Source organism: Zonotrichia leucophrys, chromosome 4, assembly GCF_028769735.1.
Source record: "Zonotrichia leucophrys gambelii isolate GWCS_2022_RI chromosome 4, RI_Zleu_2.0, whole genome shotgun sequence".
NCBI classification, from domain to species: Eukaryota; Metazoa; Chordata; class Aves; order Passeriformes; family Passerellidae; genus Zonotrichia; species Zonotrichia leucophrys.
The window spans coordinates 19,734,786-19,749,306 of record NC_088173.1 but is presented as its reverse complement, the minus strand read 5'-3'; the positions used below and the strand labels follow the sequence as shown (position 1 = coordinate 19,749,306).

General features: G+C 40.1%; 1 protein-coding gene across 1 annotated transcript in view; it reads right to left on the bottom strand.

Annotated features, from left to right (window-relative positions):
* Positions 1–13,786, bottom strand: part of SPOCK3 (SPARC (osteonectin), cwcv and kazal like domains proteoglycan 3) — a 164,297-nt gene extending 150,511 nt beyond the window's left edge. The window contains exons 1-2 of the mRNA XM_064710703.1: positions 13,674–13,786; positions 13,329–13,505 (exon numbers count right to left, since the gene is read on the bottom strand). Coding sequence (XP_064566773.1) covers positions 13,329–13,505 — 177 coding nt within the window. The 5' untranslated portion in view covers positions 13,674–13,786. The remainder of the gene's footprint in view (positions 1–13,328; positions 13,506–13,673) is intronic.
* Between the last annotated feature and the right edge of the window lie 735 nt (positions 13,787–14,521).

Sequence of the window (14,521 nt, the reverse complement as noted above, 5' to 3'; positions counted from 1 at the left end):
ACAGTATCAAGTCCTTAACTAATTTTACACTATTGGAGTAAAACACTGAACCTCTTTTTAATCCACTATAACTCAATTATTTCTTAAACCTTTGTCCCAGTGAACAATATACTCTTTTCACAGGACATTTTCTGTGCCAAACTGCCCTGGTTTCTAATAAAAATTAGGCATATAATTCCTTCTAAATGAATAATAAAACAAAAAAAAAACATCAAATGACAAAAATATGAAAGTACCTATATATTGAAAAGCAAGAAGGCATTATCTAAGATTCACAGTCAAATTTCATAGAATACACTCACAAATAAAACAGATTTTTGTTACAGATATTTAACTTCAGCAAGTACACCATTCACTCAAATCCTTTTCCAAGAAATTTGAAGTTGCAGGAGGAAAGCAGGAAGACTTCCAGACTTATACAGTCTACATGTCAGAAAGAACAAAAATAGAATGAGAGAAAATTTCTTCCAAATTCATGACCTAAGTGATAAGATGTGGAATTCTGAATTGATACTCGAGTTTTTTAGATAAGATGTTCTATTCCTGATACAATGCAAATGTACTGCCCAGCTTTCCACTCATCCAGGTGCAGGGAGGACACGCAATTTGGACGCTCACGAACTCCAGCCCCCAAGGATGGCTGGTGCTGTTGACCTTCAGTTTCAGAGCTTACAGCTTCATGCATTTAACTGCTTAAAACAGGAGCGATCTCGATTATTTAGATCCAGGCTGAAAAAGGAAGAAATTCTTCCTTCACCCATTTGTCCAGTTCTTTCATACCAAATACATAAAATTAAACTGGTGTAGAAAAGGCAAAAAATCACTGGTTCTTGCCTGGAGACTCCAAACAACACTAACACTTGAGATGTTTATGGGACTGACCAGGGACTTGAACCTGGCGTAAAGGTTGAATAGAAAGGGACATTTATCACTGTGACCAGCGTCAAAGAAATCTCCACATGGATAAAATAATTGCTGCACATCCCTACAGCTGATAATAGAGCAATAAAATTTTGACTTTCATTTCATTCTACCCTCATTTCTAATTTTCTGGTGAATGCCATAAAAGGAAAGTGACAAATATTTTTATTTTAGTGACAATACGTAAACATTAACAACCCATCGTTTTGCCTAGTCAAAGAATGAAATAACAAATAGCTTAGCAGATTTCTGAATAAAGATTCGGGAAAAATACAAATGTTAGAAACACCAAATGATTGAGTAATTTGTTAAGAAAATAAATCTGAGGCAGGTATAATAGAATTTCACTTAAGACGAGTGACATAAGCAGGATATACCATAATATGAACAGAGATTAAATACAGACTTCAAACAATATAGTTATAATTACACAATGGTATATCTTACCGAAACCTGGTTTTGACTTGTTCTGCCTACAGATTTGTACCTTACTTGGGACATCTAGGAATTAATGATGCCAGATGATCAATCTATTCTAGCACCAGATGCAAGAAACAGCTACTGTGTAAATCCATCCCAGTGCTTTGTTCTGCCATCAACCCTGTGATTTTCCACAGAATTAAGCCATGCAACAGATGCTTTAATATTTCTGACAAAAGAGGTTACTCAGCTTTAGTTTATAACAATATTATTATCCATATAAATGGCCTTTCTGATACAGGATGAAAATCTTGCCTCAGAAATATTGTCTTGCTATGCACTGTGCAGCTTTTTTAATGCTTGTCTGACTTTATTTATTTCTACTTCATAACTGTCAGCCTCCAATTTACTTGGCTTTCTGTGCTGCTTTGCACAGTGCAACATGTGATTCAGCAGGAGGGGAGAGCAGAGTGATCATGCAATCTGCAATTCACTGCAGGAGCTGGGCATGCAGAGGCAGCACAGAGGCACCTACACTTCCATGAAGCAACACAGCAAATCAGTCAGACACAGAATTTAAATACACAAACAGAAATCCTTGAAGATGAGTTAGCCAAAATGAAGCACTTTGATTCAGGTCAGTGAAACTGAAAGATTTTTTTGTGCCTACACCTTACAAATGGCTGAAGAAGGGAGGCAGGGGGAAGAGCTGCAGAATAACAACTTATTCAGGAAAATAACTTCTTGAAAAGGAAAATAAAATCCCCAGTCAAATACAGTAACTTAACAAAATAAAGAAATAATTTTTCATTGTACTCCATAAGTTGTAACAAACCTGTAATTCTCTTATACCTCTAAAAGCAAAAAAAAAAGAAAAAAACTCCACACAACAATCTTGTTATTTACACTACTTCATACCACCAGAGAGGTTTTACCAATGTAAAGGACTTATTGGATAACTTAGTTTCTTCTCCAGTTCAAGTTTGCTTTCTTTCCATTTTTCAAAGATGCAAAATATATCCAGAAGCCTGTTTTGTAGACTTTATGATCAAATAATGATTTCAAATAAGCAGACTGGCAAAGTTCCACCTCTCACAAACATCAGTGGACATATCCTCAGTGACCTCCATTAGACAAGAGTCCCTGAAAACCAGGTTCAGATCCAGTCTAATACAGCATCATTCCAGAGAAATCCAGTGAAGATTTGATAAAATGGAGAAAAGAAAACAATCCTAAATCTTCAAGGAGAAATGTTTCACTTCCTGAGAAACTCCTTAAAAATACACTATTTGAACAACTTCCTTTAACAATTCAGATATTATAAGGTTGGCTGACTACACATCCCTTTGAAATTATAATTAATTCAGCATTATGAGGATTATTTTCTTTTCTTTCCTTCATTTTCCTTCAATCAACCACTTCTCTTGATCAACATGAGACATAAAATAATACATCATAATGTCTTTTGTTTCATCCCTATGCTTGATTACTCTTGGCAGGTTTTTTGGTCTAATGAGCAAGCTGTTTGGTTACAGCTACCTAAGTTAAAATAACTGAAAAATTAACTTGTCAAATCTGAAAATGCTTCATTTTCAAGCTTAAATTTGTTTTATTGCAGCATAAATGAATGATGCACATAGACATATTGTAACCCAGTTGTATAAATACCGTGAAAAAATTTACAGCTATAGAAATTCTAGCTTCAATAGTAATTTTTTTTTGTAATTAAAAAAAAAATACATCTTTCTGATATAACAAAGCAAGAGAAGGATCTGTGTATCTGGTAATTAAGCATGTACAATTGCTAACCTTTAACTGCATTAGACCAAAAAGCATAGATATCTGTAGAAGAAGCGCACTAAACAGATATTACTAACCAGATGAACTCCTTATTATTAATAATGTTTGACAGTAATTAACAATATTTTAGGGAAAAAGATTTCCTAACGTTCATGCTGTTGAATAGTCCATCTACAATCAAATTGGGCTGGAAAGCCACAGTCCAATTGTAAAAACATTCAAGATTCCTTTACTTTCCAGCTAAAAGAGTTTGACAAGAAGGATCTTTTTAAAACCTTGACTATGTAAGATGTTATCACATTTTGCAATCAGATAAGCACTGTTAGAATCAACATCAGCTTTGCTTCACAAAATAAGTTCTCATATTTTCTTTAAGTATTATTTTTATAACTTCTCCCACCTTTCTTGGAGAAGCTGGAGCTCAAACAAACATTTCTAGATAATCTCTACATGTTTGTAGCAATACTTGCGTTGTTCTTATGGAATATTTATAGGAATGTAAAAAAAGATGTACTTATTCCAGTCAGTGAGCTGAAACCATTGCATATAACTGCCTCACAAATCTGAGATATGAATTCAGAATTACTTCATTCTGCACACCACAAACATTGTTAAACCCATGTCACCTTCAGTACATATCCAAAAATGAACTGCAACCAATGGGATATCAAATGGTAAGATAAAACTGCAGACATGGTGGGGTTGGACCTATAAAATACTTCTAACATTCTTTGAGATATTTTGCTTCTCAAAATGAGGGATAGACAGCATAAAATCACTTTACATTTTTATTGATCTGAAGTACCAGTTAGCATAAGGATGTGTGTGCCCTCCCACACACATAGCCTCATTCACTTATTAAAAAAAACAAAAAAAAAAACACCCAACACAGCAGCTTTTCCATGTGCTGGACATCAAATACTCTATAGTATCAGTACTTTAGAACCTTCTGGGGGAAAAATGTCATTGTCTTCCAATGGGTTATGGTACTCAAAAATGTCAGAATTCTATTTACAGAGAGTGCTACAATCCAAATCTAGAAAGCTTGGAGAAAAAAAGTGATAGTTTCATACGCCCTAAGAAACCATCATTTTTACATAGGAATGAAAAAAGGAAAGATAGGAATTGTAAACGTTCAGCATATGAAAAAAGCAAGCAAAGACAGAAGGTTATGGTAGCTTTTGTCCAAACCACAGTTCTACCACTGTGTAGAACCCAGTTTATAAATCCATACATTCAGTACTAGTGAAAAACGTTGAAATATTTTGAGGTTTTATTTGTCTATCTTATTCACTCAGTACAAATCTACATAGTTAATTCTACTTCTGCATATCCCTCCCTCTCCATCTTGATGAGACTTCACCCGCAGATCTCAGAGAGAAATCTCATGATTCATAATCATGTTACACTTAAACTGGCTAAGACATTACTTACAGTGACTACAAGGCAGTTTGGGCATACATCCCTGCATGCTTTGAAAGGATATTTCCTTTTGGGGAGCCCAGGAATATCAGTAGATATTATAGGTGGAACCAATTGCTTCTTTTTCTAATGTAATTGAGTCTTTTTCTTAATAGTGTAAAATTCTGTCCCCTCATGCCCCAAGTATCAGGACCTTGTAACTGCCTACCAAGAAGTCCTGAATAAAGTTAAATATATACACATGTAAAAATAGGCACATGTATGAAAAATGGAACAGTTTAATAGTTTAGGAGAGAAATGCTACACTGAGTAAGATTTAGAAAAATTGTTACGCACTTAGTGTGCTTTAATCCAGTTCACATATGGAATATTGTGCACTATTTGCAATACAGTTAGCAATCTGACAGCCCTTTGCTGGCTTTGTTAGGTAGGAGCTCTTCACATTCATGTTTTTTGTTCCTGGATGTTGGAAAAAAGATTGCCTACCTACTTCTTAATGCGCTTAAAGACTTGAAAACCAGATTATAAGTATGTATCCTGGTGACTATCATAATGAAAATTCTGAAGCCATTTCTCTGTTTTCCTTAAGATTTGAATTGGCTTGCATCAAGTTCCAATATCAACTGTGATTTTTCACATAAAAGCAATTGGCTTTTATTGACAACACACACAAGAAAATGCTACGAAGATGGTAGAACAGAAATCCTTTTAAATAGCAAATTAACATAAGAAAAATCAAGCATGTATTCCAGTCATTTCATATTTGGGCCAAAAAGGAAACACTTCCAGATCAGACCAATATGAATTTAAATGGGGATCTTCCTTACTCTTCTGCAAAACAGCATAAATCTGTTGCCTAGATCATCTGGGAATATTGCAGCTAATTAATTCCCTCATAGTGCAGGCTTTAGAGAGCAAACCTTTATCTGTGCCAGTAGCACACAAAGACTGCTGAAACCTGAAATGCTTTTGCAAAGAAGAATTTTTGGGTGCAATATAATCTCTGAGGATATAAGTAAATAAGCCATTATACACAGGTAAGCATGTTGTCAAATCCAATGGTCTTCTCTGGCCCTAAACTTTATGAACACCAAGAATTCTCAGAGTTTGACACAGACTTTCTAAGTCTGACTAAAGTGGTTAACTTACTCTGTCGCAAAAGGCTGGAAGGGCACGTTGTACAATGGACTCTTGTCACTGCTCCTTTACCTACCAGTCTATTATTTTCACTTCTAAGAATCACTGCTTGGGTTTTCTCCTAAAGTAATGTTCCAGGCACCAACACAAGCCCTACCAAATCCTCAAAACATATATGTATCATTAAATATAGATCCCCACACTCTTCATATTAATAACTTCCTGCTGCTTTAATGAACAGCTGGTAGAACACATCATTTTTCACATATAACAAGGAGTAAGTTCTGTACTTCTCACTGCTATGCTACAAAGATTTAACAACTGGAATGAATTTCATCATCAAGAGCAAGCTCAAAAATGTCACAGAAGTTTGTTTTCAGTTGCATATAGACCCAGTGTAAGTGCACTACCTAAAATTGTTTGATGACTTGCACACATTTTTAGAGAGATACTGAACAAGCTCCAAACTGACAGTCTCTTCTGAGTCAATGATTATATATCACACAGGAAAATAAAAAAATTAATAAGAATTTTCTGCAGCAAAATGTCAAGCACTGGACAGTCTTTAATAAAAACACCTCAAAATAATACTTTTTGGAAGTAGTAAAGTACTAAAAATTTTTAATTATGTCTATCTTTTAAACCCATTCTCCTACTGTGTTCTGTTAAAGCAGCCACTTGCAAAGATAGTAACAGAGCAGTGATACCACATCTTCATCATAATGTAAAAAGCTTTGTCATGGGTTATAATTTCATTCTATCTCTCCTTGTGTCCTGTCCAAGGTTACTACCTTAAACTGCACCACCTTTTTTCGGTACATCATTAATTCCTACATAATTGTTCCTGCTGCCATCTATCAGTGTCAAATGGGAAAGTAGAAATGAAAAACCATTTTAAAAAATCTAATAACTAAAGGTTGTTCAAATTAGTGTAAGAATGCCCAGTGAAGCTCTGATCACTGATATAACACTACCTTTTCTCTTTCAGAAGTAAAATTTCAAGAAATATGAAAATTACAAAAACTTTTAATACAATCCCCTATGCCGGCATTTACTAGCATTGCCTCCATAGTATTTGTTTCTAAAGCAAACAGGCAAGACTTTTAGCATTAGGCATAGTAGGACTTTGAGATGCAGAAAAGGAAACATTCAATAGTTACTAAGACATTAAAACATGTCAAGTTCAGACAAATATGATAATAGAAAAACAACAAGCAATAGGAGAAACACCATTCCAAAATCAATATCAAAAATTTTAAATAGCTCTACATTACATTACATTAACACAAAACAAAACTACAGCTATTTTACTAAAGTATTTTTTCAATACTGATAAAAAAGTGATAGAAATACTGTGGTTAGAATAAAAGCTTCCTTAGGCTTGAATACCTGGGAGTTGCTCTAAAACTAGGTTCCAAAAAATAGTACCAGCTGCTGAAAGATTTTCTTTTTTCCTTCAGCAGGGAGGAAGGGAGGGTGTGCAAGGACAACGTGGACACACCAAGAGTCATGACAACATGGACAAGACACAGAAACAACAGACAGACAACTTCTTCAGCTCAGTCAGAAGAGTCACACTCAGAAATAGACCAACACTTGCAAACATACTAATCCAAGCTATTATTTCTCTTTTCTGCAGAGAGTTACATCAAATGCTTCAATTACCACAAATTAATAGAAACAAAGGAGATAGGAAAACAGGATTAATGTTGTCAGTCTAAAAATATTCCTATTCTGCTCAATCCACTGTTTTCTATGTTCTGCCACCCCCTATCAAACCTCTTAGGCATCTTTCCCTTCAGATTGTAAAGCCAAGATAGCCTATGCAGTTTCTGTCACTGTTGCCATCTATTTGTGAATTACAAAGCTATATATACTACACCATAATAAGCACAGATGGCTAGAGTCAATCCCAATAAGATTTAATGGAAAGACAAGAGAAGACTGGGTATCCATAGCCACTAAATAACCTACAGCATATAAAATAAAGATTATTCTTCAGAGAAAGGAGATAAAGATAAGATGAAACAATGTTATCAGCTTTACTTTAGATTATGAGGGCAATCTAAGGAAAAGCACATTACCATTTACTTAACTTCTAAACGTCAGCTACATAAAGAGCTTCCAAGTTAATGCCTTCCAAGAGACATTTAAGAGTTCAGTGTTAACAATAGTTTGAGATTAGTAGACCCTGCCTTTTCAGACAAAAAAAGTATTTGGCACTAGAAACAGGCAGCTAAAGCAGACCATAGGAAAAGTAATCCTGCAAAAGAAAACAGAAATCTATACTCGAGAATGAATTAAAGGCACATAAAAATTAGACACCTTTGTCTAGAACACAGAAGAAAGGAAAAATTAAGATTTGCATTACTCTTTCCCATTATAATTTGTTACATTCTATCTAGAAGTTATGAACAATTCAATAGCTTCTTAAATTTTCTTAATTCATTAAAATTAATACAAATTCCTAACACTTTCCCATATTTTACAGTTTTAAAAAGAGCAGTCAAGTCCTTATTAGCTTCATTTCAAAGGCAGTAATTACAGGTGAAGGTACAAAATACTTATTCTGTCAGACCTCCTAGGCTTCAAAATTTTTCCTCCTTCACCATATTAATAAAACTCAGATCATACAAAGTAAGTCATGGCAAAAAGGGACTGACACTTCTTTAGAAGTGCTAGTTTCAGGTAACAGTGGCATGAGGAAAAGATTCAAAGCCCTATTTGCAAAAGTAACTTTTTTAAAAGATCTTGGTTTAACTCCGGTTGAAGGCAACACCAAAAAGCAGCTCATCTTTCATGTTTTCAATTGCAGTTTCTCCTGACATCATGATCATGACATATGCATGCTGTAAAAGCGCTGATGTACCCAATAATAAGGTTTTTTACCCTGACCTATAAAAAGCACTGAAGAAATAAGACCACCAAAACTTTTTTCACACCTAATGAGTTTACATGAATTAGAGAAAAGACCATGAGTGCTGCACTATCCAGTCCTAAATAATGACTTCCTCTAAAGGATCCTCCATAAACTATGAGGGCTTCTTGTCCATTGCAAAAATCTTGTTGAACAAAAGTCCTCCTCTTCCTCAAGTAAAGTTACTGGTACTCCACTCCTAAAGCATGAAAACCTTCCGAATATTTACATGGAAATCTCACAATAAAGTGCAAAGAACTTGTGATGAATCTCTTTTAAAAGGGCCTTTGGCTTTCTCAACTGTACAAAGATGTAGTTGTGATCCACACAGATATGTTCTTCTCAAAACTGTAATGCACAGTTGGCATGGAGCTTAACTGAGGGGCAGTGTTCATTTTTGAGAAGCCTTAAACCTCCAAAACAGACAAGGGAATAATTAATGCTATTCTGAATTGCTATGGAGACCTAATATTCAATTTATCTCCTTTCCAAACACAGAGGTCTAGTTTTCACTAATGTTGAAAAAACATACTCTTTAAATACTTCCAAAAGACTCCTCTGGGAAGCCAAGCTGCCCGAACTTGCCACATGTAGAAGGCAACACATTCAATGGCCAACGTGAGAAGACCTCACAGCAAAGCAGAGTAAAAAGGAGTATTACCAGTGCAAACTTCCTCTTCCTAGCTGCTTGGTTTTATGGTCTGTTCAATTTTCTTCTACTTTCTGCACCCTTGATAACTATATTAAGATGGAGGGATGATAGTTAACGCTATAGTATGATGCAGCTGGTTCCAATGATCAACCAACCCTACTATTCTGTAGCAATACTATGACACAGTTGAGTTGTGGAGCTCATTTATCAACTTAAATTTGAAAATACAGCAATCACTTAAATTTTGACCTCTGAAAAGGTATATGTCTTGCTTAACTTGCTTTTAACAAGTTAAACAAAACCCAACATCTCTCTTCCAGCAGCAGATAAAATTTACCATATAAAATACAGCCTTTTTAATAAATACAAATGCATGAGACACCTTACAAATATCAATTACTAAAATGAGTTACCTTATAGATTCTTGCTTCATTGTATTTTAAAGAAAATAAAATTTAAATTTCTGGAAAAAGCCTGAATGATTTTCAGATAGTGATACAACAGACAACTAAGGTTTTATGCAATTTTGTCCAGCTGACTGTAAATATATAAAAACACAAAATTATTTTAAATGACAAAGCCACTATGTTTTGTTCTAAGATTAAAAACACCACCACTATTTGGAAAGTAATCAGGAACAGAAAAATAACTGCTATATTCCAATACTCTGTTTTTCTCCACAGATTTACAGCATTATGAGTAATGAAGGTTTGCTAGATAAGATTTAGGATGTTCAAAGTAGGAGAGCATAAATGTAATGCCATTTCTCAATCACATTTTTCAAAAGGAATAATCTTTATTTCAGACAAACTGCAGTATATGTATATATATTTATCAAGTGTCTAGTACTATCATCATAGATAAAACCATTACCACAAAGCACTATCAATATAACAAAATATGAATGAAGAAGACATCCCTAACAGCATCTACTGAAAAGCCTCAGTTTCCCAAGCCTGAAATAAACTGAGGATACATTCCCATGGGCTAGAACCTCCCAGCATCCTGAAGGAAATGGCTTCAGCATCACTGGCTGCTGAAGGAAAACCAGGCAGCTTGGAAAACCCTAATAAACACATCAACCCCGAGACTGACTTTACTGACAGACGTGAATAGTTGCAGCTACTCAGCCACTGGACTGCAGCAGCACTAAGATGTGGTTGAAAACTCTTCCTCCCCCACACTTCAGGCAAAAAGTAAATGTACCCTTGTACAGAACCCAAAATGGTTTGACTTGCACACACAACTTGAAGGAGATATTTAAGACATCCCATCCCCACCATCTTTAAGATGGAAAGTCTCCTATTTAAAAGCAAGACCATTCTCAATTTTTGCTCAAGAAAAAGAAGTGGGAAGGTAGGTAGCCTCTAACACACATCTAGTTTCCCACTGTTACATGTTAAGGCACAGTTCTTGCCTAGACCTACTGCATTATTTCCAACAGATTTGTCAGAATTATCAAGACCCTTCAAAAGAAATGAAAAGTCAGTTACAGTTCTGCCTGTATAAAGTACTGAAAAGATCTTAGCTAGTAATCACACATTAATAACACTTAGTGACAAAAATGACATTTTAGGGTATGTTAAGAGAGCTAGGTTTAGGGATGGCTTGGCTTTTGGCTTTTTATAAATAAAATATCATATCCTGGTTTAGCAGATTCTGTAAGGGTTCCCTCTCTGAATGACTGCGTTCTTTCTCACTGTGATCTAAAACTCTTAAGAAACTGAGCCAATGAGCCAGAAGTCAGGGTCATTATCTTTCACATTAATCAGTCCTGTCGGTTAAGTCTTAAGTTAAGCCTCTAAATACTTCTTTTCACACCAGAATTCCATCTCACCCTTACATCTGTAGGGCATCAAAAGCCTGCAAAAATATCCTACTCTGACCAGAGAATTAAATTACAAACACAGGCCTTGCATACCTTGATTTTAACTGTGCAAGACAGTTACCCCTACATATGTTTCATATGCTGCTGTCCTATTCCTTAACAGGAGCCCACTTTGGAATCACTAATCACATTGCTAATCACAATTTCAAAACCAACAAATTACAGTCACACAAGTAAATTTACTAATCATATAAAAATGTAGGATGGCAAAACTTCTTCACCATGTCATATTTAAGTATGATAATTGATAAGTGTTCTTACAAGATATTTTTCTTATGTATTCTTGTACAGGTAGATGAACACAATTTTGGAGGGAGGTTTACAGTTATATGTTATGAATTACTGAAAATTACCCATGCTTTACAGGAAGAGCCTTGTAATATTAAATAAATATTCCAGACTGGGTACCAATCAATAGGACATAAGCATGCTGCACAAGAAATAAAAGCATACACTTCACTGAAGCACCAGCCTTATAAAACCTATACTGTGTAAAAATAAGCCAGCATATTTGCAAATTGCCTCAGAAGAATCAGTATGCAGTATTCCTCAAAGCAGTCACTCTTAAAACCCTTGGGGACACCTACTTGTCACAGAATAAATTATCTGGCTAATATCCAATATTACAGTACACGTCAGTGGGCACCCAGGAGACGGGCATTAGAGAGCACTTAGCTTCCTCAGCCTTGCAGGTTAGTCCTTACATAAATTACTTTGCCCAATTACAAAACATAACTGATGTATGTATTTTGGAGTTTTCTAGCAGCAGCCTTTAATCCTAGAACATTTCTACAGCACCAGATTTTCACTTGTTTTTTGTTTTTTTTCCCCAAAATCACAGGTGCCGATGCACAGCATACTGAACTGGTATTTTCACATGAACCTAAACTCTTTTATTTTTAAGATATTCAAGGCAAACAAAAATATCTGACTACTGACTGCAAGTGCTCTCAAACACCAGAATCAGGCTGTTTAATAAAACCTATTGTGAAAATAAGTTATCCCACAACTCTGGTAACTCTTTCCCAGTTGCTTAAGATAAACAGCCAAGCTAGCATCCCACAGACATCAAGCTAGAAAATACATGCATCACAAGACACTCCAGGTCTCAGAAAAATAAGAGACTTATTGGAGACATTTACTTTGGTTTGCTACAGCAAACCGCAGTCACCAGCAGGCTGTAGAACAAGAAGAAACCTGTTGCCTCTGAAGTTACAACCAAATCAATGCTTCACACCAAATTAAAATCCAGTACGTTAAAAAGTAAAGAAAAGAGAAAATTATTTTGCATGGTTGGAATGCGGATTTTTAAAAGTGACACCAAGGGACGCAGGATACTGGATGCTCAAAGAAAATCTGTTCCACTGAAAGAAATGTGAACGGCTTTTGAAAATAGGTTGCGTTTTACTCAACTCGCAGCAAACACAGCCCGAACTAGGCGCCCAGGCGAAGCACGCTGAGGACAGAGCCACCTTACAGCGGCAGGTTTCGTAACTGACGAGATTCGGGTCAGGCTAGGGCTGCCGCTCTCGGGCTCCAGGCACGGCACTCCGGGCACGGCGCACCGCTGCGCCTTAGCCCCGCACCCCGACACCGGAACCCGGCCGTGAGCGCTGTCCCTCGTCCCCCGCCCTCCCGGCTGGCACTAATGGTAGGGCACGGCGAGACGCGGCGGTGCCGGCCGGCGCCGCTGCCAGGTGCCCGGGCAGGGAGAGAGGGAGGGGGCTCTGTCCCGGGCGGCACCGGCGGAGCGGCGAGCCCTGGCCCCCTCCGCATCCCCTCCCGCATCGGGGCGGGCAGCGGGAGGAGGGAGGGCGAACGCGGCTCTCCCCCTGCACGCCCGGCGCCCCGCAGGGCGGGAAGCGGCTCCGCGGCCCGGCCCGCCGGGCCCCAAGGTGCGGGCTGGGTGCCCCGCACGGCCCGAGCACGCCGGGCGGTCCTGCCCGCTCCGCGCCGGAGCGCACCGGGAGCTGCCCGGCGGGACCCCCAGCCTCCTCGCCGAGGCGCCGCAGACAATTATTTAAGAATTAAAATTCGGGGAGAAGGGGGAAAGTTGAGGCTGTCCCCCAGCCCCTGCTCCTCGAGGGATGCCCTACACCCTGCAGGAACGGAACCAGCGGGAGCGGGCTGGGCGCGGCTACCGGCTGGCAGGGTGGAAGGGCTGAACTTACGTCTCGGAATTTGTTCCACTGCCCGACCTCCTTGTCGTACTGGGAGACGGTCGTGAGCCATTGTTTATCGTCCAGAAAATTGCCGCTGTCCGGTCTGCCCCCGGCCGCCGCCGCCGCCGCCGGGCTGCACCAGGCTGCTGCACACACGCACACCAAGGCTGCCGCCGCCGTGAGCATCTGGGCGAGAGGAAACACGGGCAGGGGGGTTACCCACGGCGGAGCCCGACCCCGGCCGGGGGCTGCCGGCGGGGCACGGGACAGCCGCCCGCGGCGGAGCCCCTCGCCCACCTGCAAGCGGCGCCCCGGGGGAAGGGGAGGGGAGGGGAAGGCAGCCCAGCCCGTCACCTTGCCGCGCGCCCCGCGCTCCTCGCCGCGGCCGGAAAGGCGGCCCCGCGCCCGCTCCCTCCCCGCACGCGCCGCCGTCTGCGGCCGCCCGGCCGTCCGCCCCGCTCCCGCGCCGCGCGCGCCGCCCGCCCCTCGCCACGCCCCGCCCCCGCCCCGCGCCGCGCCGCGCGCCGCACCGGGAGAGGCGCGCGCCCGCCGGGAACCGCCGGGAACTGCGCGGAGCCGGCAGCACGGGCACGTCCCGGGCACCGGCGTATCCCGGATACCGGTACATCCTGGGTACCGGTACATCCTGGGCACCGGTACATCCTGAGTACCGGCACACCCCGGGCACCGGCACGTCCCGAGCACCGGCACGTCCCGAGCACCGGCATATCCCCTGGCATCTGTACACCCCCAGGCACCGGCACATCCCGAGCACCGGCACACCCCCGCCGAGCCCTGCCCGGCCCCGCAGCAGCCGCGCGGTGCCGCCGCCTCCTCCCGGTGGGGGTGGACGCCGCTGGAACTTCGCTAGAGCTCCGCTGGCGCCTCGCAGCCCGAGTTAGATGGGCGCAAAGCCCCGGGCGGACACGATCCTTCAGAACTCGCAGTCACACAGAACTTCCCGCGCCTTCGGGACAAGGACAGACACGAGATCCCGGGGCGCCTCTGAGCGCTGATGGAGGCGCATTGTGATGCTGCCTGCCCGTGTTATTCCCTTCGTAAGGATCGTGCACACTTCCCTCTCTTGCTGGCTTTTGTCTTTTAAAAAAGCAAGAGTGGGTTGACTCCAAGTCTTTAATGACAACCATGAGCAACCATGCTTTCCCGAATTAGTTAAATTTAATTTAGAATTCAGTAAGGGA